The 20,719-nt window shown below is 44.6% G+C and overlaps 1 protein-coding gene across 1 annotated transcript in view; it reads left to right on the plus strand.

Annotated features, from left to right (window-relative positions):
* The first annotated feature begins 5,162 nt into the window (after nt 1-5,162).
* LOC309705579 (uncharacterized protein) overlaps nt 5,163-20,719 on the plus strand; it is an 18,710-nt gene continuing 3,153 nt past the window's right edge. Inside the window, exons 1-12 of the mRNA XM_082531502.1 lie at nt 5,163-5,362; nt 6,141-6,732; nt 7,173-7,255; nt 8,328-8,484; nt 8,575-8,736; nt 9,018-9,143; nt 9,221-9,444; nt 9,579-9,716; nt 15,148-15,328; nt 19,292-19,729; nt 20,270-20,352; nt 20,660-20,719. The exon at nt 20,660-20,719 is cut by the window's right edge and continues 97 nt beyond it. Coding sequence (XP_082387628.1) covers nt 5,178-5,362; nt 6,141-6,732; nt 7,173-7,255; nt 8,328-8,484; nt 8,575-8,736; nt 9,018-9,143; nt 9,221-9,444; nt 9,579-9,716; nt 15,148-15,328; nt 19,292-19,729; nt 20,270-20,352; nt 20,660-20,719 — 2,429 coding nt within the window. The 5' untranslated portion in view covers nt 5,163-5,177. The remainder of the gene's footprint in view (nt 5,363-6,140; nt 6,733-7,172; nt 7,256-8,327; nt 8,485-8,574; nt 8,737-9,017; nt 9,144-9,220; nt 9,445-9,578; nt 9,717-15,147; nt 15,329-19,291; nt 19,730-20,269; nt 20,353-20,659) is intronic.

Genomic DNA, 20,719 nt, shown 5'->3' on the forward strand with positions numbered 1-20,719 from the left:
CCTATGTGAAATCAAACATCAAACAAAAGACAAGCGCTACACCTAACTCCCTAGCTGAAATAAACAGGAGAAAACAGTGCAAGGAGAAACAATATGGCAGCTCACCCCTTCTGTTGCAGTGCTATTTACAATGAAAACTAATGTACACACTATATACAAAACTCAGAAAAGCCGCAAAAGTCACAGGCACAAAAGTCTCAGGTTTTGGAGGCCAGGGTCAGGTCTGCTGCTGCTGTCAGTGGCTGCCCCGGGACAACTGCTGGTGAGGGATTTGAAGAAGATCACATGGCCAGGGGACCAATCAGCAGCCGTCAGCTCATCCACTCCAGGACCTGCAAAGACTTAAAGGCACAGACAACAACAGCCACCAAAACAGATTATGGACAGGGCCATAACACCCCCCTTCCCAAGACCAAATATCTCCCCTAAAGATGTTTGGCGCTTAGGGGTTCCGAAAACCACGTGACAGCACATCTGCCAGTACATTCTCTGTCCCTTTTTTGTGATGGATCTCCAGATTGAAATCCTGTACTAAGAGGGACCATCTCATGAGCCTTTGGTTAGAATTTTGCATTCGGGTCAAAAACACGAGGGGGTTGTGGTCTGTGTAAACAATGACAGGTGCTGAACTGGAACCGACATAGACCTCGAAATGCTGTAGAGCAAGCAATAGAGAGAGAGCTTCTTTTTCAATGGTGCTGTATTTCTGTTGGTGGGGACCAGGGCAGGGCAGTCTTTTCAAACTTATGTTGCGTTCCTGTACCCCTAGACTGGGGCGTAACATAAAGTGGGGGCTCGTCCAGGACAACTGCTGGTGAGGGATTTGAAGAAGATCACATGGCCAGGGGACCAATCAGCAGCCGTCAGCTCATCCACTCCGGGACCTGCAAAGACTTAAAGGCACAGACAATAACAGCCACCAAAACAGATTATGGACAGGGCCATAACAGAGCCACAGCTGTAAAGCTGCTGCTCATGATGTCGGTTTGGAAACATGAAGGTGATACAAATCATACACATATACCAACAAGACAGTGTACATCACCGTCACAACAGTGTTTGTTTCAGTTCAAAGGCTTTATGGTTTTTCCTGTAATACCTGGTGGTGTAGTCGGTGATTTTTTTGTCAGTTCAGCCTTTTATATTATGTTTAACCCGAGTGACCACCCGGTCAGCTGGTGGGTAACAGGCATCTCCGAAAACGTTAGAGCACTTGTGCAAATATGTGATGTCTTGATGAATCGAGATATTTGAAGTTTACACAGAAACATTCTCACATGAAAATATCTTAAAAGTTTATTTTGTGCCACAGACAGAGTAATATTTCAAACTCCGCCACTCTGTGTTCCTCCGCCACTGCCTCGTTTGAGTTTTGGTCGAAATGCATTCTGGGATATTGCATTTTGTCATTTCGAGCTGATTGGAGACCAGAACAGCCAATCAGATTTTTTTGCATCCAAGTCTGTGATTGGCTGGTTTTGTGGCACAAATATAACGGTGCAGAGAAAGAGTTGAGCGCGCACGGGCAGAAATGTTAAGAGAGCGCGAGCAACACATTGCGAGCGAGCGCAAAAACTGAGCGAGAGGGGCTGCTGTTGTGTGTGTGTGTGTGTGTGTGTGTGTGTGTGTGTGTGTGTGGATAACAGCAAACACTGAAATACATTTTTTGCACGCAGGAATGGATTTTGTTCACTCGAATTTAGCTTTTCTTCACTCAAAATAAATTTCTTCTCAAAATGCAACACTTGCACCTGCAATTTTTTCCCCCGTGCGCTCAGTAGTGGCACAAAAATAACGCCATAGCTTCCTAACTACATTCATACTCATACTCTTGCTGACTGGAGGAACCAGGGATCAAACCACTAAACTTCCGATCAGTAGGTGACCCGCTCTACCTCATGAGCTATAGCCACCTACTAGCAAAGACAAGTAAACCCTCACTAGGTTTTGGATCAAGTCTACACTCACAAACCTGTCAAACCTGCACTTGAAACGTTGGCTACCATAGCTGTATAGTATTGCAACACAGCATTTGGGTCTTCTAACTAAAATAGGAAAATAGGAACATAAATAGCACCATCGCCTCTGTCAGTGCGCCCCTGGGCAGCTGTGGCTACAATGTAGCTGCCATCACCAGTGTGCGAATGTGTGGATGAATGTGTGGATGACTGAATGTAGGGTAAAGCGCTATATAAATACAGGCCATTTACCATTTTTTACCATCATTGCCAGACCTGGCAAACATCTGGTTGACACTCTGCCATGACACCAGCCAGTCAGAAGTGCCACCTTGATACCAGATCCGGGCCAGACCTGTTTTCTATGGGCCTGGGCCACATACACCAAACCACAATCGAGCCAGATGTTACATGCCATCACATAGACAGTACCACCTATGCCAGGCCAGGCCCATATCTGGATGACATACCACTTATCATGCCAGAAGTCAGCCAGCAGTCCTGGCTTGACACCAGATCCGGGCCAGACCTGTCTGCTATGTGGGATATCTGATAACAGACACAATCACCGGTAGAGTCTGCATGCGTGCGCTCCTGAGCAGGACTCACATTTTGGTCTTTGACTGTTTTTGTCATTCAGCGGGGATCAGGCCCACGTTTAAACAGCTGATTTCACCTTTGTCCTACTGACACATGAGGAGGAGGAAAGACTTTAAATCCCAGGAACGGCATCTTTTTTACAGTTTGCATTCAGTGAAATAACGAGAAAGTTCCTGTTTTATCTTCATCAGACCCACAGGAGACATGCCTGCGTGTTTTGGGGATTTGACAGATTTTTCTCGAGGAGCTGAGCTGGTCTGGAAACCCGGGAACGTACTGTTGAAAGGATTTCTCATTATCAGGAAGGTCTGCCTCCTAAAACTGCTCCAGACTCTGGAGTCTGTTTGAGTTATTGTGCATTATGTTTGATGCTTATGATCAAGTGGAGCGAGCACACAGACAATCTGCAGTCCAGAGTTTTTATTAGCAAAGAGCTCCTCCTGTGGGATTAATACCAATATAAAAAATCACGTGAAATCAAAATCAGCCCAGTGAAGTCTGAATATTAAGTAATGATCAGTTCAACTTGGCAATAAAAAAACAGCCCTGATTTTGTTTCTCGCGTCAGTGAGCGATGAACAGACGATTTTTACCTGACTGAAACTGAAGAAGGAAAAAATAAAACTCGGACTGAAACTAATAAAATAACAAATGTAAACTATAACAAGTATGATGGCGGTGGGACGGTTGTTAAAGCAGATGGATGATGTCATCCTGCTAACAGTGGTCTAGCAGCGCAACAGCCAAGCACAGTTTAGCGGTTACCAGCACGCAATTAGCTGCTGTGAAATTTGTTTATCTTCGGCACGAGCGCGTGCTGCAAGCAGAGGCCACAGTTTATCTGCTCCTTCAAAGCTCCTTATGATGACCTGGATGACTGAGCGCCTTCACAGACCTCATCTAACAGTTTTCCAGGTTTCATGCTGAGCTCCTCAGAAATAAAAGATGCTAAATAGTCTTTAAATCCTTAAAATCATCACTTCATGCGCGCGGACTACGTCCTAGTCCACATCCACAAACACCATCTGCACACCCGGACTGCACTATGAAGCGCTCTGCTTTTGCTTCGTTACACAGAAGTTTTATTCATTTGTTTGTCATTATCACCTCGATCAGCGAGTGTTTGGCCCTGCAGCCTGGGAGCAGCGGCTGGCACCTGCAGCATGAATGCACCCAGCTACACCCACACCACAAAAACACTTTACAAATCATTAAAGCTGTGATTACTCCCATTATACGCGGACGTGTCAGGACTCGTGTGCACTCAGAGTCGTGCAGGAACGCTTTCCCCCTACAAGACGGAGCGCAGACTCGCACCATCAGGTCACATCAGGCCATCGGGGCAGCTCATCTGTCCTTTTCTGTCCTCGTAAAATGTCCACAATCAGAACAAGAAATGTTTTTATTTTATTTATATAAGTGAGTGGAATGAGTCTTCAGTTGAATGTTTTTTAATAGGCAAAAAATACTTAAATAAGTAAACGAGTCGAATTTTTGTCTCTTTTTCCTATTTTTGCTGATCCGTGACTTAAAATCGTGATCTGTGAGATTTTTGATCGTTGCACCACTACTTTTGACCAAAACCACCCCGTTCCTGTTGGTGGAAAAATGCACCATGTCGACCAATGAAAAAATGATATGGCCACATGACATTTGGTTGTTTAGGAAGAGGCGGAAGATTTAGGAGTGAGAGAGAGAGAGAGAGAGAGAGAGAGAGAGCTTTGAGATGTGAGAGATTTGTGACGTTTAGCGTGTTTGCAGTGTGTAGTTAATGTGTTGTCTTGTGTAGTTAGTGTGTTGTGGATAGTTTTGTGTTGTGTGTCAGAACAATGAGGCGACTGCTGTCTCCAGGTAGAAACAGCAGTGACACACCTGCTGCTGTCAGACCTGCAGGTATCAGGCTGTGATGTTTCCTTTATAGTGGACAGAAATATTTGCAGTGGCACAAATAGTTTGTGGCATCTTATTGAAGAACAGCTGATGGTTCTGTAAACAGTTTGAAATGGTTATTAAAAAAGGGTAAAAGGTAAATGGCTGCAAATAACTTTGTTGTTTGCAAACCTTGTGCATATGATTTTAAAACTGACAGTTTATATTTGTATTTAAAGTTATGAAATATGATTCATTAAACATGTTTGTGGTTGTTACAGTAAAAATATCACTTTTTCTACTCTGATTTTATGTTTTTTGTCTGATTTTAGATCAGTTGTGTTAGTACAGTCTGTCAAAATGAAAACATGACTATAAATTCAGACACGTGAGGCTGTGCTGAAAGGATGAGACCAAACAAGGCAAATAAATAGTTTTTAAAGGTGAAATTAGGAGGGAAAATAGTTAAAAATGGACGCTTATACCCTGGACCCCAGAGGGTTAAACGTTTTTTTAAAAGTAACACAATAGTTACTTTTCAAGTAATTAATTACTTTTAGAATATTGTAACTCAGTTACTAACTCGGTTACTTTTTTGAAGAAGTAACTAGTAACTGTTATTAATTACGCTTTCAAAATAACTTGCCCAACACTGGTTAGGATCAGCAGCATTTGCCCAGATAATGAAATTCTGGAGCCTTCTTGGGACTCCAGACTACATTGGCTCAGGTCAGTGCTGCTGTGTGGAGCATGGAAAAGCTGCACAAGTCCAGTAACTGCATCAAGTCGTCTCAGTCTGAAGGCCAACAGAGCAGTGGGCCGACCTGGAGCCTGCAAGGAAAAGGAGAACAGGGAGGACGGAGAAAGGCTGGGCACCAGACCCAGACAGGGCCAGGACAGAGCGGGAGGAGCACTGGGCATATTATTTACTGGAGGTGAGATCATTTCAATTTAAACAACAGCAAAATTCTTTTTATTTGCATCACAAATTTCATGCAGATTTAATTTAATTTGTTTGCATCTTTAACGAGGTTCTCATCACGTCTGGCGTGGAGTCAGAAAACCTCGCCTTTGGCTTTGTGTTTGTTTAACATGACACTATAACTATGTCAACAACTAGGACGCTCTAACACTCAAAATATGAGTAAAGTGAGCAACACTTTACTCATTTTAAACCTAAGATTGAAATTTCACTTTAAAGTATGACAGTGAAATATCCCTGATGACTCGAATGGACGTGTTTTATGCTTTATGGCTCTGGACAGGCGTGGATGAAAAATGGCTGTAAAGCTGCAGGGCTGTGGTTCTCTCCGGCTCAGAATCAATGGGTTAATGCTTATGCAGGATAATCTCTTGAGCTCTGCGGCTTTTCAGAAGTGTTTGGTTGAACTTTGGACCTCGAGTTTCAGCTGCTCCTCAGTTTACTGAAGATTAAACTGCTAAACGAGCATGAAAGCAACACAACACATCAGGAGAGTCACTCCTGTGCGGCTGAGACAGGATTTGTCTTGATCGGAGGCTCTAACTAAATATCATCTGTGTCTGAACTGGTTTCCTCGAACCTGTCAGCCCCTCTGATGTGAAATGAAACTTGGCGTGATGTCTGTTATTCACTGTGTTGACTGTGAGTGGATTCCACATTCTTAGGCACACCCTAAACCATTAAGCTTTCTGCTGTTCGTGACTGAAACAATCACAGGTGTCTCCTCCCAGGCTCGGCGCCAGCTCACCATCATCCCTCCTCCTCCTCACTCGCTCATCTGAGAGTATAAAAAATCCTGCGCTGTCTGAGCGCTCCACTTTCTCCTCTTCAGCTGAAGCAGAAAGACAGCATCCTTCATCCTCATCATCACACGAGACGATGTCCTTCAGGTCTGCTAGTGGGGGAATGTTCCGGGGCAGCAGCAGGTCCCTTTCCGGCGCCATGGGAGGAGTCAGAATGTCTACTGCTTCATCCGCAATGTCTCTGTTTGGTGGTGGCGGTGGTGGAGGTGGAGGTGGAGGTGGAAGTGGATCTGCCTACAGCTTTGGCTTCAGCGGTGGAGCAGGTGGCGGTGGAGCAGGTGGCGGTGGTTTCGGGTTTGGAGGTGGTGCTGGTGACAGCGTTGGGCTCTCTGCCAATGAGAAAGCCACCATGCAGAACCTGAACGACCGTCTGGCCTCCTACCTGGACAAGGTGCGCAAGCTGGAGGCGGCCAATGCCGAGCTGGAGAAGAAGATCAGAGAGTTCCTGGAGAAGAAGACCTCCCCCTCCTCCAAAGACTACAGCCAGTACTACAAAACCATCGCAGAGCTGCATGCAAAGGTAGGCTCACTTTTGTTTAGTCACATGACCAAGGTGCACGCACAGCATTGCTCAGCCTTGCATCAGCTTCATCTTCAGCTCCAGGATCTGTTTCCTGAAGCAGAAAAAAGCAGTGCAGTCAGAGAGTAAAGCACCACAAAGCATTTAAAAACACAAAGGAGGATGTGAAGGTGAATAAGAGTCAGAACAGAAGGAAACACCCGAGAAAGACGAAGGTGTGACATCACAGCCTCACACTTTCATCACTTTTCACAGAAACTAAGAAAATCTGTTTGTGCAGCGCGAAGATAAAAGAAATGAGCAGATTAAAAACCTCACTGCAGAAATGTATCATTTATATTTAAGATGACATCATCACATAAAGCTGAACTCGGTGCTCTGTCAGTTTGTCTTCACCTGTAAAATCGGATATTCTTAAACTGCCCTGTTTTCACCTTCAGATCCAGGATGCTACCAAAATCAACGGTAGCATCTACCTCTCCATCGACAACGCCAAGCTGGCCGCTGAAGACTTCAGGCTCAAGTGAGTGAACGAGTTTGTTAATGAAGCCAGCAGTTCATTTATGACATGTTGAGTATGAATGAAAAACATATTTCAGGGTTTGTTTTTCCAGTCAAATATGAATCAGGGGGACTCGTAGTGGCTCGTGTTTAGGGGAAGCACACATTAATCTTAAGACCTCAGTCTGAGTTTTTAAAAGACTTTTTTTGTTTCCTGTTCTCATGCTGTCCTCCTGTAGCCCAGCATGAGCAGAGGTCTCTTTTTTTCCTCTTGTACTTTCCCATTGTAGTGTACATTTCAGTGTTTTTCTGTAACGCTACCGTTCTCTGACTGTATCCCCATGTGATGTCTGTGTTGTGTGTGTAAGGTCGGGGGGCGGGTTCATTCCACTGCATGTGGTGAATAAAATTTTAACTTGAACTTGAAAAGATTTTAATAAGCAACAGAAAATAAAGAAAAAATGTAACAGTAACTCCACAGCTGTGTGCAGCTAGCTTTTTAATTTATGACTTTGTCACGCCTGCAAACAACAGCATGACATCATAATTAAATAACGCTCTTTCAGATCCTAAACCACACCCACTTTTCACTCACTGTCACTCTTATTTCCTTAAGGTAGCTCTTGCTGTATATTAGCACTATTCAGGCTTTGCAGTCACATGACCACTAACCATGTGATGTTAACTTGTCTAATGCTGGCAAACAAAAAAAGCCTAACCAGCACAGAAGTGTGCGTCCCCCTGTCGCTGGGCGAGAGAGAACCACCGCTGTGGTTACTAGTCCAGCGCTAAAGTCACGTTTACATGGAGGAGAGCAGCTCGTGCGCAAACAATCCTAACTTCTCGCGGAGCGGCAGTAAAACAGGAAGCAACGAACGCTGGCCTTCAAAGTAAAAGCAACTTCTTCCTGCTGAAGCCAAAACATTTCAAACAGCAGAGCTTTTACTTTAAACGTTCTTCTTTTCAGTTTCAGTTTCACTGCTGCTCAGAGAGTCGTTGGTTTGCAGATAGTTCGACGGCTTAGATGCAACCAAATGAGGTTTTTCTGTTTCTGATTGTTTGGGAAATTTCTGAATGCTTGTGTTCTTCTGCAGGTACGAGAACGAGCTGGCCATGCGTCAGTCCGTGGAGGCCGACATCGCCGGGCTCAGGAGAGTCCTGGATGAGCTGACTCTGACCAGGACCGATCTGGAGATGCAGATCGAGGGCCTGAAGGAGGAGCTGGTCTTCCTCAAGAAGAACCACGAGGAGGTCAGTGAGTTCTTGCTCTGTGTTTGGGGATAAATAATATCCCAGCTATTAATAGATGTCCATTAATGTGCCTCCTGGTTGTATTTGTAGGAGCTGCTGGCCATGCGGACTCAGATGAGCGGTCAGGTAAACGTAGAAGTGGACGCTGCTCCTCAGGAGGACCTCAACAAGGTCATGGAGGAGATCAGAGAGCACTACGAGGGTCTCGCTGCCAAGCAACGCAAAGAACTGGACGCCTGGTTCCAGGCGAAGGTGAGGCAGGATTTTTAACTCAGGAGATAAACAATCCCAGAAGATGAGCCTCTGACTTCTTCTCTAGCATCACCAGGATGTTTCTGGGTTTTCCATTCAGTTTTATTCATACAGAAGAAACCACAACCAGCTGTTGTAAAGACTCCACAATAATACTAATGGCTTGTTTTGTAGACACCGAGCATGATGGGTGCATCATACCTGGTGGCTGGATGGACGAGGGGTGAATGACTTAATATTGATCTAAATAAACATCACAACATTGTTTTTGGTCCTTTCAGTCCGAAGCGCTGAACAAAGAAGTCGTCGCCAGCACAGAAACCATGCAGACGTCCAAATCAGAGCTCACAGATCTCAAACGGTTGCTGCAGAGCCTGGAGATCGAGCTGCAGTCACAGCTCAGCATGGTCAGTATCACAGCACACAAAGGTTTTCATAGCTTTCCAGAAAACACACTGAGCCTCCTCCTCTGTGCCTCCTGCAGAAAGCCGGGTTGGAGGGCACGCTGGCTGAGACTCAGAGCCGGTACGCCATGCAGCTGTCTGGTTACCAGAACCAGGTACTCATGCTGGAGGAGCAGCTGTCGCAGCTGAGGGCAGACCTGGAGCGGCAGTCCCACGAGTACCAGAGGCTGCTGGACATCAAGACCAGGCTGGAGATGGAGATCGCCGAGTACAGGAGGCTGCTCGAAGGAGAGGGCACCGGCAGGTCAGAGCCTTTACCTGTAAAAACGTTTAGGACAGACAAATATGAAAAATGCTTTAGTGACAGCAAACAAATGTTTCTGAAATATTTATGTTCAGTGATTAAATCCAGACGGTCCTGTTTGTCTCCTACTGCAGTAAAACCACCACCTCCACCACCTCCTCCTCCACCTCCTCCACCTCCTCCACCAGCGTCACCACCAAAAAACAAATCGTCATCGTAGAGGAGGTCGTGGACGGGAAGGTGGTGAGCTCCCACAAAGAAGAGGTCACCCTGTGAGTTCCAGCAGAGGGCGCTCTCACAGAAATGAACATGCAAATAAAAATCCGCTGAGGAGTTTCAGAATAAAAATGCGTTTTGTGTCTTTTGTTTGGGCTGAAATTCAAATTAAGTTCAGTTAAATTAATCAGGTCCAGGAAGTGATCAAATATACTGTGTTAGCTGTTGAGTCACAGTAATTTCAGGTCCCTCATCTTCGGAAACTGTCATGTAATTGGACGATTCACTCAAAAGCTGGTTAAAGGTGTGAAGTTGGTGACAGTGTTTCTGTGAAGATGCAAGATGCAGTCAAAGGACAAATGACTGAGATAGAGCAGGAAGATTGCACTCACGCATTTATTACTTCCAGGCTGGACGTTTGTTTCTTCATGATATTGTAACGTGAGGGTTCACCAGATGGTTTGGAATCTCTCTGAATAATTAGGAACAGCAAGATGGAGACGGATAACTTTTTAGCAGCCTCTTTACTCTCAGCACACAGCAACAACAACCCACACTTCCTGTGTGCATGAATACTTCACTGTCCTCTCAGAAGCCAGGAAATCTCATACAGATCAAAACAGGGAAAACAACCAGGTAGATATAACACATACTTATTACTGGTTTGAACATGCATGTCTAAACATTCAAACGTGTAAACATGTAAATATCAAAACACGTAACCACCAAATAGCTACATAACTAACTTTATAACCTTTGTAAACACCTCTTTGTATATCATTTAAATTTACTTCTACACTTTACAATATCATAATTACACAAAGCTACAGACCCACTCTTACCCAATTAGCTAGCAGCTAATGACCCTCACACCTGTGCAGTTAATAAAAGTAATGTTTGTCATGCTGTTGCACACATGTAAGAGGGTCATAAATCACATGTTGTTATAATTACACAAAATGTGTTCTAAACCCACAAACCGTTCCTGTTATACCTGCCTTTTAGGACCTCCAAGCCTGTAGTTATGTTCATTATCAGTTAGAGCCCCTCCTCATTGTTCTTCTTTGGTGCAACCCTATATCCGGTTGTTCAGTCTGACGTCACTAGCCGTGTCTGGGTCTAAACTCCGCTGCAGGTCCATATATCAAACGATCACTGTGGCATTACTGAGAGTTGAAAAACTGTCTAAAGTCTTTCATCTTTAATAAAATGATCAGCGTTCTGCTCTACCAGGTGTAACAATTGAGTTTAACATCCAGGCATCCATGAAAACGGAATTTATGACATTTAACGGAGTTAGAAGTTAGCAGGGAGTTAGCTCGCTAGCTTCTATCTAAATACAATATAGCATGTCCTGACTGCGGGGTTTTGGAAACAAATTAAAACGTACAGCTCTGTTATCACTTCCAGCATAAATGAAGACAGAAAACTAAACAGCAGTGACGTTTGTAGGGTTACTGAAGTTGGGCTAGCTGGTATATAATGATGTGCTACGTGACCGCTAGCGACACAGCTATGTTAGCATAATATAAACAAGCTAACTTTTTTTCCACTCGATAAAAGTTAACGTGAGTGTTCTCGGTGGTCAGGAACAAATGTAATCGCATGGCAGGATGCTGTAAAAGGACCAAACTTCAGCCAGGAGAACAACTGAGATAATCCATCCACAATACGAGGTTAGTCATTCATATACTGCTGCATGGGCTGTGCTGTAGTTACATCCTAAGGTTTTAAAAACTGAGCTTAAATAAATGATTAGTGGTAATAAAAGCCGAGGGAGGTCAACAGGGATCACTGACTGTTTTAGGAGCTTTTTGAGATCAAATAGAAGAAAATACATGACATTAAACATGTTAACAACACAAAAGCCATATTAAACGCAGACTACTTTAGACCCGGAAGTAGGATTCGTCGCGTCATCACTGAACAACCGGATATACAGTGCACCCCTCTGGCCCCTCCCCTTTTCTACAATCCCCCTGTGGGAGCAGTCGGTGTCATTTCTTTCCAACACTGTAAAACACACATATAATGCATATTTAGCCACCCTGATGTTTCTGATTGCAATTTTAGTTCAATTATTGCCATCATTATGCCTGTTTTTTGTTAGATGCTATAAATGTGTAGTACGTGTGTGCCATATGTGTGTTCTAGGGAACGTGATCGCTAGCATGAATAGATCATTCTTGCTAGCTTGGAAGTTGTGGTGGGCTGAGCTAACCCTCTTCCCCACTGTTTGTATTTGGTCGTAGGAGCTGGAGCGAGCCAGCTATTTATTTGGAGGTTTTTCTTTCACCTTTTATCGTCAGGATCAGACACAGCGCAGAACCACACCGGTTACACACACACACGCTCATTTGTTTCAGTTTGTCAGTTGCTACAAGACAACTGAACAACATGTACATAGTAACACTGCTGTGTGGTGTAGTCTACAGTGTACGCTGTACTACTTACTGGTTTTTGTGGCACCAGTCTGCGGCTCCCAATTAATTTGTGTGTTTCTCCTACAGCTTCGCACCGCTCAGGCGGAAAAAAATGTGCGTGCTCTTTGCAAGCTCTTCCTGGCTCATAACCGACGTGCTCTGCTGTCGAGGCCGAGCATTGGTTAAAAGTCCTCATGTGACTGATGCGAGCAAGATGCTTTTATTGAGCAAAATTAGGATTTATAATTAAATGTTTTTGTTGAGGGGCACAGGCAGGACTCCACACACATTAAAAAAAGAGAGAAAGAAAAGGGCACCTGGGGCACCCGAGAGGAAAGGGGCAGGTGCTCAAGCCCCCTCCACCCCCCTCGCTGCACGTGCCTCGGCCTACTCCATTGTTCTCTCCAACAGAAGTCCGCTCAGGTCCAAGATGTTTTAATATTAAGTGATTCTACATTACTCTGCTTTGGGGATAAATATTATCACCAGAATTTGTTGCACAATATTTATACTCAGCATGTTTCTGACGACTGCAACAAACTCTCGAGACCCAAGTGTGGAGGAGACACAACACAGTGAGCTGAGGGAGGCCCTACCCTGACAAACAATACTTATCATTATCTAAGTGTAAAATAAAGGTAAAATTCAGAGGTTGCAAATCGTGTGTGCACTGCTTGACTTTTTCTTATTTTTACATTTTTACAATGTCACATCAGCGCATCTGTGTTTATTAATACATGTTTCATATAAATAATATAACTACACTACAGTCCAATTACACGCTGTAATGTTCCTTACTCTGAAAAAGGAAGTCAGGTGATTGTGCTGATTACATGGAAACATTTGCCTGCAGTGTCGAAGCTGATCCCCAGCAGACCGGTTTTACTGCTACATGAAAAGCATCCAAGGAAGTCCCTCAAATATGAACCAGCATACTGCATGTGTGTGGATGGGTGGATGAGTTTTAACTCGGCTGTCAGACACCATCAAAGGAAAGCTGCTCATAAACAAACAAATCATATAAACCCTGAAAATATTTAATCTTCATAGACCCAGCAGTCTTAGCTAATTATAGGCCAATCTCCAACCTTCCTTTATATCAAACATCCTTGAAAGAGTAGTTGTCAAACAGCTAACAGATCATCTGCAGAGGTTTATTTGAAGAGTTTCAGTCAGGTTTCAGAGCTCATCACAGCACAGAAACAGCTTTAGTGAAGGTTACAAATGATCTTCTTATGGCCTCTGACAGTGGACTCATCTCTGTGCTTGTCCTGCTAGACCTCAGTGCAGCGTTCGATACTGTCGACCATAATATCCTATTAGAGCGAATAGAACATGCTGTAGGTATTACAGGTGCTGCACTGCAGTGGTTTGTATCATATCTATCTAATAGACTCCAGTTTGTGCATGTAAATGGAGAGTCCTCTTCACACACTGAGGTTAATTATGGAGTTCCACAGGGTTCAGTGCTAGGACCAATTCTGTTTACATTATACATGCTTCCCTTAGGCAGCATCATTAGAAGACATAGCATACATTTACACTGCTATGCAGATGACACCCAGCTCTATCTGTCCATGAAGCCAGATAACACACACCAATGAGTTAAACTGCAGGAATGTCTTAAAGACATAAAGACCTGGATGGCCGCTAACTTTCTGCTTCTTAATTCAGATCAAACTGAGGTTATTGTACTCGGCCCTGAAAAGCTTAGAAATATGGTATCTAACCAGATTCGTACTCTGGATGGCATTACCTTGGCCTCCAGTAACGCTGTGAGGAACCTTGGAGTCATTTTTGACCAGGACATGTCCTTCAATGCACATATTAAACAAATATGTAAGACTGCGTTCTTCCATTTGTGCAACATCTCTAAAATTAGAAATATCCTGTCTCAGAGTGATGCTGAAAAACTAGTTCATGCATTTAATACTTCCAGGCTGGACGACTGTAATTCATTATTATCAGGAAGTCCTAAAAACTCCCTGAAAAGCCTTCAGCTGATCCAAAATGCTGCAGCAAGAGTCCTGACAGGGACTAGAAAGAGAGCAGATTTCTCCTGTATTGGCTTCCTGTTAAATCCAGAATTCAAAATCCTGCTCCTCACATACAAGGTCTTAAATAATCAGGCCCCATCTTATCTTAATGACCTTGTAGTACCATATCACCCTATTAGAGCACTTCGCTCTCGCTCTGCAGGCCTACTTGTTGTTCCTAGAGTATTTAAAAGTAGAATGGGAGGCAGAGCCTTCAGTTTTCAGGCCCCTCTTCTGTGGAACCAGCTTCCAGTTTGGATTCAGGAGACAGACACTATCTCTACTTTCAAGATTAGGCTTCAAACTTTCCTTTTTGCTAAAGCATATAGTTAGGGCTGGACCAGGTGACCCTGAATCCTCCCTTAGTTATGCTGCAATAGACGTAGGCTGCCGGGGGATTCCCATGATGCATTGAGTTTTTCCTTTCCAGTCACCTTTCTTCACTCACTATGTGTTAACAGACCTCTCTGCATTGAATCATATCTGTTATTAACCTCTGTCTCTCTTCCACAGCATGTCTTTATCCTGTCTTCCTTCTCTCACCCTAACCAATCACAGCAGATGGCCCCGCCCCTCCCTGAGCCTGGTTCTGATGGAGGTTTCTTCCTGTTAAAAGGGAGTTTTTCCTTCCCACTGTCGCCAAAGTGCTGCTCATAGGGGGTCATATGATTGTTGGGTTTTTCTCTGTATCTGCTGTACAATATAAAGCACCTCGAGGCGACTTTTGTTGTGATTTGTTGTGATTTGGTGCTATATAAATAAAATTGAATTGAATGACTTGATAGCGACTCCAACATCTAACTGGACTGAAATTTGACAGTTATTCGTACGTTCTGATTGGCTGCCGTCGTTTAAGTCAAATAAAAGAACTTAGTTGTCCAGGGGCAACGCTGTGCTGTAGGGGTTGTCTTTAAAATACAACATCACCATCACTTACTCCAACTTACATTAATATAATATTAATATAAATTTTGAAAATCTGATTTCATGTAGACCCCGAGATACTTATCCTCTTCCACTTGGGGCAGGAACTCGTCCCTGACCTGGAGTGGGCACTGCACCCTTCACCGGCTGAGGACCATGGCCTCAGATTTAGAGGTGCTGAGTTTCAGTATCTCAGGATCTTGTTCACAAGTGACGGGAGAAAGGAGATCGACAGCTACGGTGATGCGGATGCTGTACCGGTCTGTCGTGACGACAGAGCTGAATGTAAAGTCAAGTCAAAGTCAAAAAAACTTTATTTATCCCGAAGGGGTAATTAAGATAGATGATACCGTGCCGACCGCACATACAATACACAAACATCACGTTGGGGAGACAGGTCAGGCTACACTGGCCGGTCGACCTCACGAGCAGTGACCGGTAAAGTGAAGCTCTCAATTTACTGGTCGATCTACGTCCCTATATGCTCGGTGATATGTTGGGACTAAAGGCATCTAGTGTGCTGACGCCCAGGAAACATTTTCCTCCAGACGGGTTTTACTGCAAGATGATGAGCAGCTGAGATATGACAGCGTGTTACACAACGACTTATTTATAACTGAGATCTTATCCAACAGCCAGAAACAACAGATTATAGGTGTGTACAGAGTATAGTGTGTGTGCGTGTGTGTGTGTGCGTGCACAACAACAACAAAAACTTATATCTGATTTCGTTCATGCACAAAGAAATGCTCGCCGTTCTCTGTAGCGCTCCATTAAGTGTCCGGATGCTCCGTCCTTCATGTGTGGATGTGCTGCTGTTCTTCAAGACTGGCAACCAAAGGTCCCGTCAGGTGAACCTCACGGATGTTCAAACTTAATTAAAGTTAAAACATTTTTAATGTTAATTTTAGAATAACTGAATCTACTTGTGATGGCTGCAGTTACAGTCACACAGGGTAATAGCGAGCATCAGTGTTACGACAGAGGTTTTACCAACACGCACATTTTTCTGTCTTTCTCCAGAGACCCGAGCTCTTCCACGGCAGCATTTTTAATGTATCTTTGATATTTGGGCTGACTGGGACCCGATGAATGTAAAAACAAAGAATCACCAGATTTTTTTTACCAGATTTTTGTTTTTACGAAAAATGAGAGCCACACATTCATTCAACATTTCAGTATGTCATGATGGTCATTTTGACCCAGCGTTTTGTGTTTCCTTTTGGCATCACCTCGTGCTTTGTGTTAATCCTATTAGTTCTTAGGGTTTGATTCTTGTGTTTAGTGCTTGAGTGTTGTATCAGCCCTACCTGTGTGTGTCCTCTGAGCTCCGTTTGTGTCCCCGAGTTTGTGTTGTAAAACAGTCTGTGAGCTTCCTGTTTTACTTTGTAGGTTTGTGTCTCGACGTGTCCGTTAGTTCCAGCTGTGTCGCCTCCTGTGTGCCATTTCCTGATTACCTGGTGTGTGTATTTATATTGTGTGTCTTCCTGTGCTCCTCGTCACGTTGTCTGTGTTTCTCTGCATTAGCTGGTATTTCTCCGTGTCTCGTGCTCCTCTCCCTGTTGTGTGTTCAGGTTTATTAGTTTCCCCAGTTTAGGTTTGTGTCTTCGTGCAGTCCTCGCCACCCTCGTTTCTGTGTATTTCAGCCTTTGTGAATAAACGCTCACCTGCATCTCGCCGTTTCTTGCATCTCGGGTCCTCATTTAACTCCACCACATGACTGCTGCCGTGACACAATAGAACAGCTGCAGTATAATTTCCTCGCAAGTGGACGTCAGGCCCTTGTAGAGCAAAATTTAGTATTTTGGTCTAAATAACCACATATGTGGACATCACAGGTCCTAGGAGGTTAAATATAGGATTTAATTTACAGGGTAATAAAGAATTGGTTTTGGTTTAGAATGAATGGATTTATCCAATCACATAACACTGTACTCTAAAATGAGTGCACATTTTAGTTTACACTGTTATGTATGATTTAATCTTTCTTTGTTTCCTGAGTTCAGTGGCAGCTGCTCCCAGTCCATTGGTTGATGAGCGAAAAGGTGGAAAAGGGGCGGAGCAAGCCTATGTGGAGGTCTGCAAATTGGGTCATACCACTACTCTGGATAATGGGGGGAAATGGAATTTGTTATGTTTCTACGCCTTTCTGTGTTTGCCCTTCGTCTCGTTCAGGTAGGTTAGTCAGTTTGAGTGAGTAGTGTTGTTTGTTGCCAGAGTTCTGTTACTTTGACTTTTATTAGCCCGAGATTTTAAATTCTCTGTTTGATTTAACCAAGTGTGATTTAGGGTCAAATAAAAAAAAACTCTAACCTGTGCCTGACGTTCCTTCACTGCTCGGTCCATCACAATACTCAAATGTTATCAAGAAAAACGTTTCTTATTTTCATTCAAGGGAATGTACATAGATATAAGTTTAAAAAATATAAGCAAGTGTGATCACACAGCTTGTGTACTCGGGACCGATCGTTCGGACAACTAAGTCGGCGACTTTCGTCTGTGAAGTAATGACAGGCTGCTTTCACCCAGTGTCACCGAGTAGCAAGAGCAGATCAGCTGAGCAGGGTCTGAGTGCAGCCGACACTCTCAGCCCAGACAGGTTAACCCAGGGGTGGGCAATCTCAGTCCACGAGGGCCGGTGTCCTGCAGGTTTTAGATGTGTCCTCGATCCAACACAGCTGATTTAAATGGCTAAACTATCTCCTCAACATGTCCTGAAGTTCTCCAGAGGCCTGGTAACGAACTAATCCTGTGATTCAGGTGTGTTGACCCAGGGTGAGATCTAAATCTGCAGGACACCGGCACTCGAGGCCTGAGACTGCCCACCCCTGGGTTAACCCTTTAACAACAGCCTGTGTGTTGACAACCAGAAGGCTGACTACAAATGTCTGTGAAGGTCATCAGTCATCCAGGTCATCGTAGGCTTTTTCTGTTTTTTACCTTTTCCCCACAAATGCACCCAATCTCAAACTGCCTTCGTTCTGTGATCTGACAACCTCAGCCTCATGTCAAAGAACAACTTTAAAGTAGAAACTTTTTAAGTAGAATAACTTTCTTCATCACAGCCGGTGTTATCTGTTAAAAGACGTTTAATGAGTTGGTGAAGTTCTAGATTAAACCAATAAATTATCAACCCTGTAATTTTCAAACTGCTAGATTTCACTTTTTCTTACCATGTTTTATTTCATAGTAGAGGAGAAGTCCAGTGACATCTGATCAGGTCACAGTTTGGTTGAAAAAGGCAGTTTGTGAAGAAAGATGTGGCTTCTTCTCAGGCTTATCTTCAACCCAACACTTGGGTGGAATTTTGACCCAATATTTGATCAAAGCTACCCGACCGATGACCCAACAGAAGTAGTCAAGTTCTTGAAGAACCCGGCACATCACCGACTCCTGAGTCATGATTTCTGAACCAGTATTTGGTGACAATAACCCGACGCACGAACCTGCGGCTTTTACCCAGCAGCTGAAAATAACGCAGCATTTCTTGGAGTGTGGTTTGTCACCTTATTTTTTGTTTTTTGTTTTTTATTTAATGACACAAGAAGGTCACTGTCGAGTAAAATGAAGAGTACAGGAAGGTTTGACCTTTGACCTTGAGGTGAATCAAACCCTTCAGGGACCATATTTGCACTACAGGCTAATATAAACCTCATTAAACATTTGAACTGAAACACTACATTAAGAAGTGTGAGCATGTACAGACGTATGCTTCACTGTCTGAAGATTTTGATTTCATTTATTTACTCAAACAGCAGTTCCTGATTCACAGCCTCGTCACACGAATATCTTAGATAATCGTGTTTCCGTGTTTTTCCGTGTTGTTCTTGTCCTGATGTTGGTGTGGAGCGCTGTCCCTCCGTGTTTGCTGACAGCAGGTGGAGGCAGAATGCAGGCCGGGAACAAAGTGTTTCATTGTTTGGTTGCACAATAAGCAGGAGGAGGAGCAGCTGCAGGCCTGCAGGGCACAAAAACAACACACAGAAACAACAGACAGGCTGCGACACGATGGCAGGAATCCGTTGGACGTGGGAGAGAGGACACTTCGGTTTGAAACGATGAATCAGATCTGAGGAGGGGGGGACACCCACTCACCTCAGAGACTCAGGTATGGACGTAGATTTCGAAAGGCACATACAAAATTCCTTTCAGCCTGCCCCGAGGCATGGTGGGGGTGGGGGTATGGGTGGAGTGCTGCGCTGGGGCGGGGGCCGTATCTGAATCCCTCCCTCACCTGCATAAAAGCAGCTTGAGCTGGTCTCCGGTTCATTCTCTCCTCGTCTCTGTCCAGAGCAGAAAAAAGTCTCCAGCATGTCCAACCTGTCCTACCGTCTCTCAGGATCTCGCCCCGGCTCCATGAGGGCCGACAGCATGTACGGCGGCGCCGGGGGACACAACGTCCGCATCTCCAGCACAAGCGCTCCCAGGAACTTCTCCTCTGCTGCCGCAGGTCTCGGGTCTGGTGGCTTCGAGCTGGCCGACGCCGTTGATATCTCAGACAACAAGAAGATGGCCATGCAGAACCTGAACGACCGCCTGGCCTCCTACCTGGAGAAGGTGCGCAACCTGGAGACGGCCAATGCCAACCTGGAGCTGAAGATCAAGGAGTTCCTTGAGAAGAAGACCAAAGTAGAGGGGAACGACTACTCTGCCTACTACGCCACCATAAAGGACCTGCAGGACAAGGTGAGAGCAGCTTCTTTCTCATCTGTAAACATGGCGAAAATACCAAAGTGTATCATGAGGAGGATCTGGGGAGGGCGTGCGGCGGCTCGTCCTGCCGGAGCTCGGCTGCTGCTTGATGGTTTTCCATGTCAGACATGTTGCACTTTTATATGTGGTGACGTTTTTGGCTCGAGTTCGTTCTCAGTGAAACGTCTTGGTGAGATGCCACTAAGACGAGACACAAAAGAGAGAATAGAGCTGTGAGGTCATGTGAAACACGGGAGGTGCGTGAAACCGACCCCCCTCTCCGACGCGCCCTGCAGCAGGATCTGTGACTTCCTGCAGGTGCGGCCACACCCGAGGTCACCTCTCTGGTTGTACATGAAACCACGAGGGGGAATTTGTTTGCACTTTGCATATTCTTATTGTTTGTTAATCATTTCTGCAGCAGGTGGTGAACTGGCGGTGAGGCCGGGGCAGGGAGCCACGCCTGTCACATGATATCCTCATCCCAACAACACTCCACAGTTAAGGCCTGAATATTTCCTCCTTCTGTTTTAGATCCTGGACGCCACCAACACAAATGGATCCCTTTACCTGACGATTGATAACGCCAAGCTGGCTGCTGACGACTTCAAAATGAAGTGAGTCACTTTCAATTTTCTGGGGTTAGTGCACGTCGAATGCACTGCTTCAGTATTTAAGCTGCATCCACCACTAAGCAAAGAAACTCTAAAGGATGGATTCTGAATTCCAAGATCAGAGTTCTGATGTTTGGGACTGAGCATCTCCAGAAATATTTGCAAGTAACCCTAAAACTCTCTCATGTGACCACATGCAAAAAAACACCCACCATCCACACCAGGCTTCCCACTGAGATGTAAAGTAGGTCCAGCTCCCACAGCTCCCACGGTTTGGATGACTCATTCGATGCTGCTCGTTGCTGTACAGGTACGAGAACGAGCTGAGCATGCGTCAGAGTGTGGAGGCTGACATCGCTGGGCTGAGGAA

Source organism: Aulonocara stuartgranti (genome assembly GCF_965226115.1).
Source record: "Aulonocara stuartgranti genome assembly, chromosome: 4".
Lineage (NCBI taxonomy): Eukaryota > Metazoa > Chordata > Actinopteri > Cichliformes > Cichlidae > Aulonocara > Aulonocara stuartgranti.